The 18644-nt window shown below is 43.7% G+C and overlaps 1 protein-coding gene across 4 annotated transcripts in view; it reads left to right on the top strand.

Moving 5' to 3' along the window:
* The first annotated feature begins 3059 nt into the window (after positions 1-3059).
* Positions 3060-18644, top strand: part of LOC119436225 (ras GTPase-activating protein raskol-like) — a 379883-nt gene continuing 364298 nt past the window's right edge. For all 4 annotated transcript variants that reach the window (XR_007463548.1, XR_007463546.1, XM_037703015.2 and 1 more), the window contains exons 1-3: positions 3060-3389; positions 6881-7032; positions 9527-9641. Coding sequence is in view for 2 of the 4 variants with exons in the window: in XM_037703015.2 (XP_037558943.1) it covers positions 3323-3389; positions 6881-7032; positions 9527-9641 (334 nt within the window). In the remaining 2 variants the exon portion in view is untranslated. The remainder of the gene's footprint in view (positions 3390-6880; positions 7033-9526; positions 9642-18644) is intronic.

Below are 18644 nucleotides of genomic sequence, written 5' to 3' on the forward strand. Positions count from 1 at the left end.
TAGCTCTCATTCAATATAAACGCCCCGTTTTGGGGTAGCCTGTAAATCTGCTAACTTGATTCAGACAAGGACAACTTTTTTTGGCAGTCTCATCATGTTTGCAACCTATTAAAACTGGGTGCCCCGTGTGGTACCACACTTATCTTCTTCAACAAACGCAACAAATCTGCACATATCTCTACGTGTATGTGAGACATGCCATTATTTAAGTGTTTCATTATGGTCGTTATGATAGTGCACCGGATAACTGAAAGCAGCCGTTTATATATACAAGCTGCTGAGTTGAGCGGTCATACATTTGGGAACGGCATTACATTTATGTATGAAATATAGGATAAGCGTAACATGTTGGAAATCAGACTCGAGAATAATTTATTTTGTTAACACCCCTAGAAAAAAAAAAAAACGAAGAACGCAGCCACCTGCTTTTTTTTTTTTGTATTTAAACAAATTCTTTGGTTTTACGTGGCAAAACCACGACATAATTATGAGGCACCCGGTTTAGTTTTCAAGACCTGCGGTTCTTTAACGTGCACCTAAGTAGAAGTACACGAGCCTTTTTCCATTTCGTTCCCATCGATTTCCGCGACATGGTATGAATCCGCGAGCTCCAGTTTAGCAGCGCAACGCCGTATCCACTATATGGCCACTAATTAGGCTACCGCGCAGGCTTTCTTCCTTTTCTTTTTTTTTTCTTTTTTGAAGTATTGATTGGAAAAAGAATTCCACGTATGGCTTACGGCCAAAGATTGGCATATAAAATGACTAACTAAACCGTTTTCGGCGCTCGAGGTCCGACCGCAATAAATTAACCCGTACCAATTACTCCGCATTCTGTTACGCGAGGAAGGCGGAAACTTGAATGGAACGTTGCGCTTAATTTTTTTTATAACAATACTTCCCGTAAATCTGAGTACAAGGCGCCGGATGGGGCAGATATGTTTTATTTGTGTGAAGCGGCACGCAGGAAGGTTACATATGTTTCTCTGTCTGCGTTTCGCAAGACCTACTGATGTAAAACTTTATGCGCAACAATACACACGAGAGATACATGCTGCTTGAAGAACGAGAAAAATATTTGTTCTCCAAAGGGAACCGTACAATAACATAGTAGAATGAAAGCCGACACTGTGGCCGCAATGCATGGGCAGTCACCGAGTGGCATTAAAAAATTAAATAAAATAAAGAAGAGAAAGAAAGGAATAAATACATGTCATATGCAATTATTACCATCATTTAAGCCGTCTGAACACCAATACCAGAGCGCGAAGTAGTACGAATGACTGCCGATCAGTATCGCCAGCAGTTTCCAACGGCGCGACCTAGCTTGAATGCGGCCCAATCCACTTCGATCGCAGCGCCGCCACAGTATTTTTCCACGTCGGGCGCCTCACTGCAAAGCATGCGCCGCCCCAGCCGCTCGTCCCACTCAACCGTATTCTAGTACACTCTAGTTTTGAATAAGGAGGTTCTAAAAAAAAAAAAAACAATTCTGGAGGAGCAATCCTCTCAGATTCGTGTCAGCAGAGGTGAAGCCAGCGATTGCCCCTACTTCACACTTGCAAGCGTGTTTAACTAGAACAAGAAGAGTCGCAGTTCAACTGCTTTTGCTGTGGTAAATAAATTCTATATTAAACTGGAAAATAAAAGCTCGTTATTTCGGCCTAAAATATTGCCATTGGTTGAGTAGTGATATCATGATCTCTTATACATCAAGAAGCATCTGTACGGCAAAATTGGCCGTGGTAAAGTCAATGGATCCGAAGTAGAAGAAAACCCTTCCCGTTCTCAGCACATGCTACTTTAATCAATTCCTCCAGTAAGATGGCGGCAGCTTGCTTCACCTTTAGGGCTTCAGCTCCACTCCATAATTTTTTTTAAGACCTCCTTGGCTTTGTCACGTTCTCCGGCTCTTTGTATACATCAAGAAGCATCTGTACGGAAAAATTGGCCGTGGTAAGGCCAATAGAAGTAGAAGAAAACGCTTCCCGTTCTCCGCGCATGTTAACGTTAATCAATTCCTCCAGTAAGATGGCGGCGGCTGGTAAGGCCAATGGAAGTAGAAGAAAACGCTTCCCGATCTCCGCACATGCTAACGTTAATAAATTCCTCCAGTAAGATGGCGGCGGCTGGCTTTACCTCAAGGCATTAGTGAGAAACTCTATGCCTCAAGGGCTTCAGCTCGGCTCCATAATTTTTTTTAAAAACATCCTTGGTTTTGACACCTTCTCTGGCTCGCTCTGTCATCTACTATGCTGCTACATCGGCCCTCACAACGAGTAGCACACGGCGGCGACCGAGCGAGCCAGAGCGAGTGCCAAAACGTCGCAGTCCTGCTGCTTCTACGTGACCACATTATGCATTATGACATCACGACAAAATAATCTCTTGAGAAACGAAACCGAAACTGGTTGTAGAAAATCATAATAAAATAAATTATTTAGAGTGCTATAAGGCTTGCCAGTATTTTTTTCTAGTGTTTAGAGATCTAGTACCTTCAGTTAACACAAAAAATAATCAAAAATATCATGTCAGTACGTCGGCGCTCAAGGTCTCTACTTCTTGTTTCGCGTCACTTCACGATGCCAGCCTAACGATGGTGTACCGTTTAACGAAGATTTGTTAACTGTACTGAAACTAAGCCAATTCATAACTGCATTTCTCATTCACCGCATACTTCATCGCACAAGCTGAAATAAACAATGGTTTCCTGTCATATGCACTCCAGCAATTGCGGCAACCCGCCCTCATCAAGTCGGTAGCTACTCACCGTTTCAACATGTATTTGTGACTACGCAACTCTGACTGAAGGTTGTGACCCAGCATCTACATATCGAGAACGGAGCAACACGACGCAAATCAAAAAACGCATGTAGATTTCACAAGGCGTTCAAGGCGAGGATAGCAAGGAACATAATCCGAAAACGCTACACGAATCAACGAATCGTCAATCCGAATCCAATACTTTGAGGAACGATCGCAGCGCCACTTCTTCCTCGCATGAAACGCTATGGTTATTTAGGTCGTCTATCTGTCTATCTACTCCTCTTTCATCGTACTTTCAGCTTTCTGGTTTTGACCAACTTCTAGCCTCTCGACGCTGCGTGTGGTCGTGGTGCCGTGGTTCCTTGCAACGGTTGTTGGTTGGCTTGAGAGGCGCAGCTGATCCCGGCATCGATCCAGTTACGCGGTCCGCCGGCTGCATTGCCAAAAATCTACCCTTCAAACCGAATGCGTCTCTGCGCGATGAGTACGACTGGGACGAAGTGTATCGCCAGCAAGCGTACGGATTGAACGGCCGCGCGATCGCCCTTTCGGAAGCATGCAGGACTCATCAGTGAGCAGCCACGATCTTCAGGGCCGCCTTGAAGGATGGCTTTACGTTTGCGGTGTGTATCCAGCGGCCGTTCAAGCAAGCCGGTGCATTTGTGAATGCCTGTGCCACTTGTCTCAATTCACGATGAATTGAGCGCGTTCTGAGGGACACCACGTTCAGACGCTCCCTCGTGCCGCTAGCTTGGTAAACTTGTTCCTTCCGCGAACGCGCCCAGATGTATTGGGAGTTAAAAGAGAGAGAGAGAAAAGCGTTCCCAGATGGGAATCAGCAGTGCATGCTCCAAGATCGATACGAGAGAGTGAAGACAACATTTTCCCTTCAGAGTCACGGCTATTTCTGCGGGTCATCCGTGTTACTTTCTTGCGGGACGTTCTTGGTGTAGGTGATATCATCGCGTTTAAATTGGGAAGATCGTTGCGTTTGTTGGCTCGCTGTTGCGGTGTGCCGAAACTGTGTTTTGGTCAGTTTCTATATACATGTATTGTTTCTTTCTGTCACAATATTTGGGCATATTTTCACTGATATACCTTCAACCGCGCCCTGTTTTAAGGATTTTATCGCCGCGAATAGTTGCGTTGATGTGCGGTCCAAATTTTTTTGTTTTTGCGTGGTGCAAGAGGCAACGCCTTTCTGAAAATAGTTTAGTCCAAGATGCTAGTCCACACTAATCGCGCCTTTCTCTTCATTTGACGTCTTAAGCAGCAACCTGACTCGTGATATTACGATAGCGGAACGTGTAATAATACTCGATTGACTGTCGGAGGAAGAGTGCAAAAATATTTCTTATACTTTTTGTTAAAAGATCTGCTCTTGTTCTCTTGCTATAGCGGCTATTCTTGATGGCAGTGTGCTGCTTTGATTTTTTTTTTTTCCACGTGGTTTTGGAAAACGTAGATATTGTCATTTGCTGTAGCTGCCAAGATTGCTGCACTGAAACGTTATTTACTTAATCCAATCTCATGGACATACTATTTATATGACACCTACGCTGCTGGAGTCTTTGAAATTAATCTCTGTTCATGTAAGGTTCAGGGTGATTTAGGAATGATATTTGTACAGCTAACAATGTCTGCTGAGAATATTTATGTGCTTTGGCAGACATTACTTTGCATGATTTTAGCCTATTTTCTTTTATGAAGATATGACTGTCAATTGAGGTTCTAGCTGATGAGAGAACTTGTAAATTTTCTACACCAGGCCAGGAGAGTGCATTGCTTTCTAGGAAACAAATATTTGACGACTGTACATGAAAATATTGGGACTACCATCCTTCAGGCTGTAGTAGCTTAGTTACGAAAGCAATTAGGCTGAAAAACATTTTGTAGTGGTCCTGCCAAGAACTTTTTTTTTTTTTTACATTTAAAAAATTGGTATTTGTGTTTTGGGTTGCTTGAAGTTTTGCACAATGCTAGTTGTCACAGAAAAGAGAAACTGCAAAAAGAGCAAAGTATATGGACTAGTAATGTTGGAAGAACAAATTTCAGATGTGAAGGGTTAACATGGCCATTTTTAGTTACAAGCGGGACTGCATTGTTTGTACCCAAGCCTGAAGCTTAGACATTGTGGTGACCACAAGTGGCCTTAGTGCATGACTATTGCAGCAACTGTTCTTCTATTTTAATGTTTCCTGACTTTAACGTTTGCACGCTTCTTGAAACCTGAGTAATCACAGATTGTTGTCTCATAAGCTGCTCAACTTGTCACTGTTGTGTGCACTGTACATGCATGTATATTGTGTTGCAATTTCACTTAGCTACTTTCCTCTGCCCTTGCTACTTCCCGCCTTGTTATGCCTTCTTAAGATGTAGAAGAAATCAGCAGCATCATGATGTAATTTATTTGCATACATATATTGATTACATTGCAATATACATGTGTTGTTTGTTTGTTTGTTTTTCTTTCAAGCACCTTTTTCTTTTAGTTGTGGCAGATAGCAGAATACTACCTCTGCAGCAGGATTATTTGAAAGAGGCAGACATTACTTACTCAACAAATGTTGTCTAAGCAACAGTCTGATGAACAACTTTACCAATTAATATTTTATTGATTACTTTACTAGCAAACATTTCAGTTGTAGAAATAAAGCTGCTCAGTACTCAGCGCTGTTCATCTAACAGAAATCTTGATATTAGCACCGCCTCCCGGAAATGTGTCCTCAACATGCACTACAAAGTGCTGTGGCATTCAGTTCAGTTTCCCTGAATGTCAATGTGCTTGAGTCTGTAGAGTAAAATAATAGAACAATAAGCAATTTTTGCTGCACTTTTAGGATGTTTCTTGAAACTGGTAGTTCTCGTCTCAAGATTTCTCTTAAATGAACCTAGCTTCGTTACCTCCAACTTCAATTCTGCAAATGCAACGTGTGCCCCAAAGAGTTGGGTAGTGGGACTTTGTTAGTCTAGCTAATTGGACATAGCAGCTTGTTGCGTGAGTAATGCCCACCTCTTCAAGTAATCCATATAGGGATGTGTGCATACATGCGCTTGTGCGTGTGCATATGCACATGTGCTGTCAAGGTGGAAAGACTGGCTAGTTGGTTGCTACAGCTTGCATCTTATTTGTAGTGCAATATTGACGAAAACACATACAGAAAAAAACAAAATAGATGGGACAAATGCTGAGCATCAACTGAGCTTATTACAATTTTACACACGTGGTGAGCAGGTGAGAACATTGATGGCAGGTGTATCAATGTCCTAAAAACAAATCTCTACTGAAAAAGATTACCACTGCACGCTGCAGTAGCGTTATGCTGCAGGGGCTGCAGTAAGTTTTACAAGATCAAAAGCTTGCATATCGGTGACTTCAGAGTAGTCTCTGCTGAGGGATTCCTGTTATGCTGCAGCATTTTTGATGGAATGATTACGAAAATATTTTTTTGATGTGCTACAGTAAATGTTCTGCACAGTAGCACACGCAGGATCTCTGCCAGGGGGGGGGGGGGGTTAATATTTATGGTGGTGGTGGGGGGGGGGGGGGGAGAGCAAGCACTTTGCATAATATGCAATTTCCTTGCAAATAAAACAACAGCAAATAAAATGCCTAATAATTATAATAATATAAGGGCACCAAGGATGATGATGTTTATTTCTTTAGCGTTTTACTCAAAGTAATTTAAGAGTGAATGAATAAATGCAAGACAGTAATAGAGTGTTTTTGTTAATCAGGAAAAGTCGACCTCAAGCCACCTCCTGAATTGTAATGACAATGTGAACATAGCACTGAAGGTACACGTGGGACGCACGGGGGGGGGGGGGGGGGGGGGGGGGTTTAGCTCGGCCTCAGGGGGGAGTTACAACACCTGAAACTCCCACCCCGTTGGTGCGCCACTGGTTCTGCATCTAAGGAACTCATCAGACCAATCTGTTACAATGTTTTTCTGGTAACATTTAGGCATTTACCCTTGCACTTTTCTGTGCAAAAGTAACGACAAAAAGCTTTCTGTACATTCAGAAATTTATGGCTGGCTATGGCAGAGTGGTCATATTCTTGTTTACTGTGACTGTGCACTAATTGAGGTGTTCATTATTATTGGCCACACAGAGTTGGAGGCAGGCCCAGAGCCGAGGGCACCAGCGCTGAAGCGTGCCCGTCACCAGGGGCGCTGTTGGCAGCAGCGGTTCTGTGTGCTGCTTCCAGATAAGAAAACATTGACACATTTCCCAAGTGAAGACATTGCGAGGCGTTGCCTGCATGTAAGTCCTGGACCTGTGCTAATCGTTACACTGTTTCATGAAAATGAAAGCCTCAGGGACATTTATTTCCAGCAACCTCTAGTGCCTCCTGAACAAGTCTTCGGAACTATGTGTTAGTGAAAAACTGGGCTTTTATGGCTTTGTTCATAACAGATGCTTAGCCGCTTAAGTACAAAACCTGTTGTCTTCCAAGGGCAGTAATTTGGCATGCTCTGGTGGCTATGAGAAAGTGTGCCTTGTGTGTCCAATAAATGGTGACAGCATTCAGGCTATTTATTTCAAGGTTGTTCAACCTTGCATTAGATCATATTTTTTTGCTGTAGGATGGTTTGTAATGGCTATAGCTTGCACACATAGCGAACTCTATATCATTGGCGCTGAAAGGGGTAAATAGAGGGACGAAGGAGTGATGAAAGTGTCCGAGTTGGCAAAAGTGTCAAAATAGTAAGAGGCAGTAGACATTCTAACCCATTTAATCAATACCTTTTAATTGATTAATCGGGTTTGTGGAATTACGTGCATAAGCGGAAAAGATCAAAACTAGTTGTTTGTTAAGATGCATACACTTTGAAGGAAGAAAAAAAACAGTGTTATTTGTATCGGCACCTCTATTATTACTTGAACGACACTCTGCACAAATGGACACTAAAGCATGTCAAACTCAGTCAAAAAGTCAAAGCGGGCATTGTGTTTTTGTTCTGCACCCCGCTTTCGTCCTTGTTCAAGCGCCGAAGGAAAGTAAGGTGCCTAACCAGAGGCACGTATGTGCAACATTTCTTCTTAGCCAGAAAAGGGGGAGGTAACCAAATTTATCTCCCCTTTTCTTGCTAAGAAAAATGCCGCATGCACATATGCTAGAGGAATACTAAGCATTTCGGCAGAATTTGCTGCAAGTGCTGCGCACATGTGCAGTCAGAACTCATTCTCTTCCTTGCTATTGAGGCAGAGAAGTGGGGGCATTAATGCCAGTGCTTGCCCAGTTTTGGTTATGTGAGCTTAACCGATCAAATGCAATGAAAATTTGTCGTGATTACAACTTCATCTATTAATTGGAAGGTTAATTGATCAATCGCCCAGCCCTAACATGAAGTGAATGTCTGCAAAGCCCTTTTGCAAGAGAACAGATTCCATACCATATGTACTTACGATAAATGTATTTTAGCTCTCTGAAGAAATTATCATGACAAACTTTTATTTTCTTAGAGCACTTTTTATTAAGAAATTCTTATGTTTTATATGAAAATGTCAAGTATTTAACCCCTTCCAGGGCTCACTTCTTGTGTCATTCAGTTAATATTGCTTGTGTAAGTTGTGTCATGCCATGGAACCCAAAACATAGACACAACATTGACAATGTATCTATTCTTGTACTGTGCATTTCATCAAAGGCTTCAATTATTTTTGTGGCAACATATCAGCAGCAGACGAAAATTGTTTGCAGTTTGCTTATTAACTCTTTACTTATTATTGAGTAATTGACTTTTTTTATTTAATTACCTTTGGGCACATATTGCAGTTGTGTAATTGAAGCTGGTCGGTGCTCAAGGCTTGTATGCTTAACAGGAATTCTGAGCCACCACCAGTTCAAGATATGCATTCAGCTCTAAAATTTACTACAAAATACATAAATTTCTGCAAAATCCACAGTGCACAAAGAAGGCTTTCTGAGGAAAGTTGTAAGGGAAATGCCTATGCATTTCCCTCAAGTTTGTGCTAACACACCTAGCATAATGCCTTTTTTTTATCATAATGTTTGTACACATGTTCCTGCACAAAGTGAACGCAAAGGTAAATAAATTTCGGGGACTTGCTAGGCCTGTAATGAGAGAAATCATACATCTGCATCATATTGATGTTCATGCCGTTGTCAGTGCCAGTGTAACTTTTGGCATCATGGTCATGGTAGTGAACTCGTAGAAGTAGCTATTGAATGAAAGTGGATGTAATGATAGTAAGAACTGTTGAAAATGTGGTCTACGATTGCCATCGCACACCTTGAACTGAACAGCTGTAAGAGTCTGCTATCCTGGTAATGCAGTTTAGTTTATCCTTGAACTAAACCAAAATGAAACTAGCAGTGAGATAAACACGGTAGCATCTTTTTCGACACCTCTTTCTTTGAAGAGAGGGTTGTATGTTTTTTTTTTTGTGTTTTTTTTCAGGATGGCAGAGTACAGCTAAGTAAATGGTAATGCTGACATCTCACAGTGTTACTCTGCCATTCTACTAATATTGTGTGTTTTATCTTATTGGTGAAGTAGAATAATTTTCATCAAAAATTTAAAAGCGTGTTGAGCTTAGTACTTAATAAAAGGGGCCATTATCCTTGAGTAGTGCAACATTAGTAATCATGTTACACAAGGATAAGGTCATGTACTGGTGGTACATGGTTTCTTAGCTTACAGGTGATTCTGCCTTCCTGTTTTTTCATGCATTGAGTTGTCTGTTGCTAAACAAAGGTTGCAGTAGTAAAGCTGTTCCGCCCCTCCAACAGGGCCGACTGTGGGGTGCAGACTGGGAGAGAGTTCTTCCTGAAGAAGACGAGGGTCCACTCTCAGAGACAGGCTCTTTACGTGATGATCGTCTGCTCAGCTGTTGCTCTCCACCAGGTGACTAAATCCTGATTATAATTTGCCATTATTGGAACTCTTGAATTTTATTCTTACCTGCCATTGTGGCTCACTTGATGTGGCATTCTACTGTTGAAACAGGTCACAGTTTCGATTTATGGCTGTAACAGTTGCATCCATGCACCAATATTTCAGTGCCTATTTAAGAACTCCACCTGGTCAGAATTAATCCAGGAAACTCCACTATGACATCCCTTGTAGCCTAGCTGTGGCTTTGGGTTGTTAAGACTGATCAGCGTCCAAGGTTGATTGTTGTCGAGAGAAGTGCTAGTTGGGAGCCCTAATGAAAAGGACACAGTACAGTGTACTGCTACTGGTCCCTAATTAAAACAATAGCTAGTCAGTCTGTTGAGAAAAATTGATAAGAATTACCAGCAGCTTAATGTTCCATGATTCACCTGGAGCAGTATACACGCACTCAACATGACAGCACAACACAAGAAAAATATGCTGTGTACATGTTGAGCCTTTGTATGGGCTGTTCTTTGTTTGTAATCAAGTCAAACTTTATTCCAACATTCAGGATGCTGAGTGCCGTGGCCAAAAAGCAACGACACAGGCTTGACTGAATGAATCATAAACTCGCAACATCTTTTACCTTAGCAAGCTTTGTTTCTGCTAAGATACCTAATAAAAAATTTGCACGTACTAAAAAATTTTAAAAGGCCCTGAAACACTTTTTAACAAATCATAAAATGACATCACAGTTAAATTACGTTGCCTCACAAATTATCCTGCTGTAAAATTTTTTTAATCCTTTGAGCACGAGCGAAGTTAGACATAGTTATTGAATCGATGACCGGCTTTCTCTCTCCATTCATTTCGACTAGCACACTTAGTAGAAATTTAGAAATCAAGTATTAGTAGAAGTTTCAATAAAGCAGTGTAATAGGCAGCTCCAGTTTGGCCTGTGCAATTCCTGACAGCAAAACTTGTAATCCACAAAGAACAAAACCAACACATAGTATATGAGCCATGCAGAAATACGAGGTGTGTTCAAAAAGAAACTGAAGTTTTGCTATAACGCCTTTACCGCTTATGGTACAACATTTTAAGTGCTGTCCCCTTCAAAGTAGTCCCCTCTACTGGCAATGCACCCTTCCCTTCTTTTCTTCCATTTTTGGAAAGCCTCCTGGAACGCGCTTTCTCGAATGGCGCGCAGGTCTCTTCTCGCATTGTCCTGGATCTCCTCTACGGTTTGGAAACGACGTCCTTTCAAGGTGGTTTTCAACTTGGGGAATAGAAAAAAGTCTTCTGGGGCTAGGTCCAGAGAATATGGTGGGTGGGGTACAACAGGAGTGGGGTGTTTCGCTAAGTAGCTGCGGGCAAGGAGCGACACGCGAGCCAGGGCATTGTCATAATGCAACATCCAAGCCTCATTTTCCCACAATTCAGGCCTCTTACTGCGCACAGAATCTCTCAAACGTGCTAGGATTCCCTGGTAAACTTCTTTGTTTACCGTCTGACCATGTGGCACAAATTCCTGATTGACAATGCCTTTGCAGTCAAAAAACACAACCAACATCACCTTCATTTTTGACCGACTCATGCGTACTTTTTTTGGACGAGGAGAACCTTTGGCCACCCACTGCGATGACTGCACTTTCGTTTCAACATCATAGCCATAAACCCATGTCTCATCGCCTGTTATGATGTTCTTAAGAAAGTTTTCATCGTCATTGGCAGCGGCGAGCAGTTCCTAGCTGATTTCAACACGGGTTTGCTTCTGTTCGTCAGTCAACAAACGCAGCACGAATTTTGCACGGACACGATGCATCCCAAGTTTGTCACTCAAAATTTCATGACATGATCCTACGCTGATACCCACTATCTCAGCGACTTCTCGAACAGTCAAACGACGATTTCCACGAGTCACAGTTTGAACTCTCTCGACGTGGTCATCATCTGTGGATGTGGAAGGTCGTCCAGGCTTGGGATCGTCACCGACCGACATTCTTCCGTCTTTAAAAAAACGGTTTAACCAATCATAGCACTGCGTGCGACTCATACAGTCCTCCCCGTATGCTTGGCTAAGCAACTGAAATGTCTCTGTGAAAGTTTTCCCAAGTTTGTAGCAGAACTTCACACACACACACCTGCAAGAGATCTACTACGAGCGCTGTTTTAGATGCCGCATCGTTTTATTTGAGAGAGAGGGAATGATTTGTCTCGTGGAAGTAGTGGTGGCACAGCAGAGGCGGGTCATCACGCTCTCTTGACGGCTAGCTCGCCAAAACACGGGCGGCGCCAAGGCGCTCAAAGACGCAACGGCAACGCTCTTTCGCCGCTATTTCGGAGCCACCCGCAAACCCCGGCCCCCTCGCTTCAGTATCTCGAAGGAGCCGGGCTAGAGTGGGGCACTGTGGAAAGGGGGCGAGGGGCGATGTTGTAATAACTGGGGGCAAAAGCCTTGAATTAGGTTGCATGCTGAATGCTGCTGGTTGCATTCCCGGGGCGAGGCCCTGGATGCAAACACCCTCCCGACAAACATATACACGCTGTTCTTCCAATTCCTTCATTGTCACTTTGGCACCAATCCGAAGAACAGCTTGTTCATGTGCTCACTTCCAGCAGCTGTAGCTCGCCAACTAACGGTCAGAGCGAAACGCGGCAAATGTCAGTTTGTTGTTTAAACCTGCCGCTACATGCGCTCAGTAGCCGCAGCGCGCTCCCTCTGCCGGTTGGCGTGCTATTTCAAAAGTTCGGTTTCTTTTTGAACACACCTCGTATATGCAGTTAAACGTCATTATAACGAATTTGTATCTGACAGGAAAATACCTTCGTTGAAGGTGCTTGAACATGGATATAACGAATATCTGATGTTCGTTATAAGCATATATTCGCTACACACTTATATTGGTGAGAAAGTTCTTATATTTACATTGTTACATCCATATTCGTTATATCCATGTTCATTATGTTGAGGTTTGGCTGTAGAATGTAGTTCTTTAGTGTAAAGTAGTCTGGCTATGGAAACTTGAACCTGATGCTAAAAAGCAAATTTCTGGAATTTCATGTGTTTATCTCTATTTATGTTTTGTGGTATGCGTATATCAAGCTGGGTGAAGTCTGTTGTTAAAACTAATTAGGTCATACGTCTGTACAGATTGTGGCATGACTACCATGGTTTATAGAGACCATGCGTCCACATAGGGTACTACCAGTGCTCTAGAGAACAGCACCACCTGTAGCAAAGACTTCCTTTGTGGTACACCGCAAAGCGGACACTCTGGAGCAGAAATTATGGGTGTTTGGAATAATCAGCTTGTTTTGTCGTGGTTTTAAAACTTTTACAGTTCTCAACTTAAACAATAGAAAAGCTACCCGCACAATTTACTTCAGAGTTTCTGAGGTTAAGGATCGCGATTGAGATGCTGAACATAGCGTCAGTGATACATTCAGTATGCAAACAAACCTAACCTCTCACACCATTAAGCATACACGCTGAGTGCAGCATATTATGTGTGTCTCTTGCTCCTTCTGCAGAAGTTTTTGTGATAGTGATTTTGCCGCATTTCAACATTACTGTCGCAAGGCCAGTACCAAAATTACCAAAGCTTAGTTATGTCTCTGATTACAATGTCTACATGTGCTTGCACTGCCTACTGTGATATTAAAACTTTGTACAACAACCTGCAACAGCTGGTCAGAACAAAGATGCAACGAATATATTACTGAAAATTAACACTGAAAATAGGCAAACAACTACCGTACTTATCTGAACCTAAAAGCACCTTTTCTTCAAAAATTGCCTGCGCGTTACAATCGGACACGAAACCAAAACCACGTTTTGGTTTCACCAGACGCAGCGTCAGTGCCATGACAAAAATGGCGACAGAGCACGTTTTTGTGAAGGTTGTTGTTGGTTCATTTTGTGCATGACTACGATCTAGAGCGGTATTCTTAGCCAATAACTTTTGGAGATACTAGCACCTTCGCCAGATTTGGCACGACTTGGCACCGAACATTCAGCACAATCGACTGCCAGCGTTTCTGCCACTGTGTCAAGCTTGCAACCTGTGCGCAGTGCCAGAAACGCTGTTGGCCGCATACTTCGACAAGTCCAATGCAGAGTCTTGCAAAAGTGATAGCAGTACAGTCTACGCTCGTGACAACGAACGAACCTGCGTACAACACACGTTCGGATATAACGAACCATATTTCAACCTTAGTTTGCTCTACCTATTTTATTAATGCAACGAAGTTCGCTTTTAACGGACCATGCTACAACCGACTATAGGCTACAGCGGACGAAATTAGCATTAATTTTTTTCAAAATCGGGCGTATGCTGACAACAGACTTGCAAGGGTCAGCCGAGGATATCACACGCGCACGAGGGAGGAAGGTGGGGCAGAAGCGCGCCGTCTCTTTCGTGCGCGAGGCACGAGGGGGGGGAGGCATTCATCTCCGGCAGCTGCTGCTTACGGCGCGGCCGTGAGAGCGCCGTATCTTGAAAGCGATCTTATCTTGAAAGGACAAATTGTGCTCAGTGGCGGTAGCATCGTATGCGCTGTGCTTTGAACGTTTAGTTCGCTCGCTGCTGCTGCCGTGCTTCTTGACTGCAGCGTTTTGACAGCGACTTAACGCGGTCATCAAGTGAGATGTGCTGACCCGCCACGGTGGCTAAGTGGCTAAGGCGTTGCGCTGGTGAGCACAAGGTCGCGGGATGGAATCCCGGCCGCGGCGGCCACATTTCGATGGAGGTGAAATGCAAAATGCCCGTGTGCTTGTGTTGTAGTGCACGTTAAAGAACCCCAGGTTGTCAAAATTAATCCGGAGCCCTCCACTTTGGCGTGCCTCATAATCAGAACTGGTTTTGGCACGTAAAACCTCAGAAAGCAGAGCGAGATGTGCTCATGTTTACCTGTGTGTGCGTGACACCGTGTTTGTTAATTTGAGAGAGTTCGAGAGAGTTCTTTATTGTGTATAATAGTAAGGTTACAAATGGAGATTATACAAACATACAGAGGTAGGTCCCATAGTCAACAGACTGTACAGGGGACCTCCCGTTAGAAATGAGTAAGATATGTAAATACAAAGCAGCTATATGCAAGCATACAAAACACCGTATTAAATGAGTCTAGCTAACATCGTAAAATATTTTAATAACACAAAGCAGTTATTAATAAAACGGTAATGATGAAATGATTTCATTGAGGGCAAAAATTTATGGACGTTTGATTTGAATGTGTAAAAATGAAAGATTATCTTAGTATCACACGGTAATGAGTTCCAGAGTTGTGTGGCTGAAAAATTAGTAGTAAATTTACCATAATTAGTTCTAGGTTTTGGTAATAGATACAGTTAAACCTGGATATAACGAAATTCACAAATTCCCGAAAAACTTCGTTATAAAGAGGATTTCGCTATATGCAGGTTCGGCACGAAAATTCAAAAAAGAAACACTTACCGTATTTACTCGATTCTTACTGCTTACCGATGGCGTCGTAACGTCGTATAAGGCTCCTTTATAGTCCGACGTTATCGGCGCGCGGGCCAGCGTCGTTTGCGGCCAGTCACGCCCCGCCGGTTGCACTGCGCCAGCTGAAACGCCATCTCCTCTATACTCTGACGCACGCGCCGTCGGCTGTTATCTTCAGAGCATGCGCAGAATGATCCCAAGCCCCCGCGCTGCTGTCTGCGAGTGTCGGCGAAGCGGCATGGGCGCCTTTATTTCTTCGCGCGAAATGGCATTGTGGGTTGGCGCAGTCTGCGCGATCAACGCGCGAATGGGTCAGGAGCCAATTCGGTGCCTGGCCCATCGGGGCGCGTCGGAAGTCGCCGGTTACATTAGCGCACGCGCGGCGTTACGTCGGGCTATAAACGGCCCTATAGTGTCACCTAGTGTCAGGTTACTGAAGTGAAGCGCAGAGACTTGCGCAGTAATCAAAGAGTGGCCGTGCCAGCACGTTGGAAAAAAAAGAAAAAGAACAGTTTTGTTTTCTTCGGCAACATCAATTGGAAAAGGAGAGTGCCGGCTTGGCAGGCTAGGCCAGCTGCAGCAAGCGGCGGGATCAGGTTTGAATGAAGGGAGGGGGAAAGGTCACGCCCGCGGTGGCAAGATCGCTGGGTCGAGGGATGCAGGCCCGCCTCGCGCACGCTCGCACGCATGCACACGTGCGCTCGCTCTCGCCTTGCAGTCACCGTGAATTCGAGCGCGCCAAGCGCGACGCCGCCGCTTCGCATTCCGTCGCGGCGTAGAAGGTCCTTCCGGTTGCTGCTCGCGCAAAAGTGACAAAATTTTGGGCGAAATCTCTAGGTTGTCGGCGGGGAAAATTCGTTATTTCGAGGGGGTCTCCCGCTGCCACTTCGTTACTTAGAGGTCTCAAATACATGTGTGGCGGGGAATAGAAAAACTTAATGTGACGCCAATAGAAATAGAAAAATCTAATGCGACGCCAAGAAACACTACACTGTCAGTAGGATAAAGTATGCTGGTAGCAAAGGTTAGGGATGGAGACCCCAAGATAAGCTTTTGCAACGAATTTAGTTAGTAAGCAAATGTTTACAACTTTATAACGCCACCAAATCTACTATCCTTACTTCGTATAGCTGTTTACTAATTTGCTATCACAACCGATGCTTCGCCGTTCGGGCAAAACCGACTTTTTTTTTTCTTTTCTTTTATTATGGTTGTTAGTCACTCACTCTTTGCAATAATGTTGTTAGACATCGCGACCAAAGTTTCGGAAGTGATGCATTCGGATATTACGGACTTCGCATAAAACGGATATTTTTTTACTTATTGTGAGGGTGTAACGAGAGTCGACTGTATCTAGAGTGATCACTCGAGAATACCACCCCTGTGTGCTTGATATCTGTGGCCAATGAAATGCAAATGGCAACGACCAACCGCCACTTTCATTATGAAAGCTCATTAAAAAAAAAAAAAAAAAACTACCGTGAAGGTAACCTCTGCATGTTTTGTAGAAAAAAAAGAGACATGCAGAATTTATCTTTGCGATCGCGTCCTATGGGGGGGGGGGGCATGCTAAATTTTTATTGTACAGCACACGGAATCGATTCTGAATGTTCATAGTGTGTCGTAAGCTATAAATTGTTGTTTTAGGCCATTTTGAAGTGAAGTAGGTTGTCGAACTTGGTTCATAAAAAATGCTCATCTTAATACTAGAAAAATATCAAGGTGCTGTACATTACCGTGCGACTTGCTGTTAATTAGCTACTAATTAGGCCTCAAACAAAGAACATCCTGTTTTGGATATCATTAAAAATATTTATCATGGGAAAAAAACAAATTGCATTTTGAAATCGACTGGTAAAAATGAATTAACCCTGTGCGGTCATGTGTCGAGCCCACACCGCCATGCGAAAATATCGGCTCCGGTCACATGTCGGGAAGCGCCGGACGTGCGCGTTTGCTCGCATTCTTCGTTTATTTGGGTAGGTTGCGCCATCTCTCGACCGTGTTTTCAATTACAAATTGCAGTTTTTTGTTGTCTACAGTTGAGGGCAGCACTTTTTGCAAGGGACTTGAAGAGATTTTCGCACGCAAATTGTAGCGCGTACTGCTGACCGGATGGCGACCTTTTCTGTGCGGGCATTTTATGGACGGGACTTGCGCAAGTTTTGCGAGTCCGAGGATGATTTTAGTGCCGAGGAGGACTATGTGCCGCCTTCAGATGGTCATAAAACGTCCTCGGATGACAGCATGTCAGGAGACACTGACTGTGAAGATCCAGGAGGCGACGTTTCATGTGGTGATCACCTGCAACGTGATGCAGGCGGCTGGAGACTGTACACTACATCTTTTCAAGATTTCAAGAATATTTGCTTCATAGAGACAAGTCCCGGGTCAAAGGTTGGTTTCTCTAATCTTCACAGTGAGCTTGACTATTTCCAGCTGTTTTTTACCGATGAGCTCATAGAAGAAATTGTACAAGAAGTGAATCGGTACGCGATCGAGAAAATCACAATTGTCAGTCCATTGCGAGAGCAGTCGCTTTGGAAAACATGGCAGGCGGTATCCGTACCCGATTTCAAGGCATTTTTGGCCGTAATAATGAACATGGCACTGAACCCAAAACCTGACATAAAGGAGTATTTCAGCCAGAATACGCTGATGAAGATGCCCTTCTTCCCTATGGTCTTCACTCGCACCAGATTTCTTCGGATATTTTGGATGCTGCATGTTTGCAAGCCGAACCAAGGTTCCCCAAACAGACAAACACGTGGCAACAAGATCAGAAATGTCGTTGAGTACATTGACAGGAAGTGCCGAGAGAATTTCAATGCAGGACCAAAAATCTGTGTTGACGAAAGCACTGCTGGTTTCAAAGGCAGGGTTTTATTCAAATGTTATAATCCACAAAAACCAACGAAGTGGGGCCTTCGTATATTTGCACTGGTTGACTGTAAGACTGGCTATGTTTCAGCCTTTGAGCCATATTATGGAAGCTCAACGACGGGCGACTCTGTCGACCGGACATCCCATTTACATGCCGCATCGTTCTGCACCTCTTGGAGAAAGTGCTTCTCGCCAGTGGTGGTTCTGGGTACCACCTGTACACTGACAGGTACTCCACGTCGCCACTGCTTGCAGAAGAACTGCTTTCGAAAAATATGCTTCTCACAGGTACAGTCATGCCTAGCAGAAAGAATATGTTGCAGCAACTAAAAGAAAAAGATCAAGAAAGGGGAGGTGGCTGCTTATCGATATGGTGACTATTACATGGCCCTGGCATGGCGAGATAAGCGGCAGGTGAAAGTGCTAAGTTCCGCTCACGGCCCTGTATCGCAAGAGGTCACAAGAAAGCAATCACGTTGCAAAACTGTGACATTACAGAAACCTGTGGTCATCTGCGACTATACAGCGAGCATGGGGGCTGTCGACAGGCATGACCACTACTGCGCAAGCTATGCGTTTGGACGTAAATCAGTGAAATGGTGGAGGAAGCTGTTCTTCTGGCTAATTGAGGTTTCTGTTGTAAACAGCTACCTTTTGATGAAAATGCAGTTGGCTG

Source organism: Dermacentor silvarum, chromosome 1 (assembly GCF_013339745.2).
Source record: "Dermacentor silvarum isolate Dsil-2018 chromosome 1, BIME_Dsil_1.4, whole genome shotgun sequence".
Taxonomy (NCBI): domain Eukaryota; kingdom Metazoa; phylum Arthropoda; class Arachnida; order Ixodida; family Ixodidae; genus Dermacentor; species Dermacentor silvarum.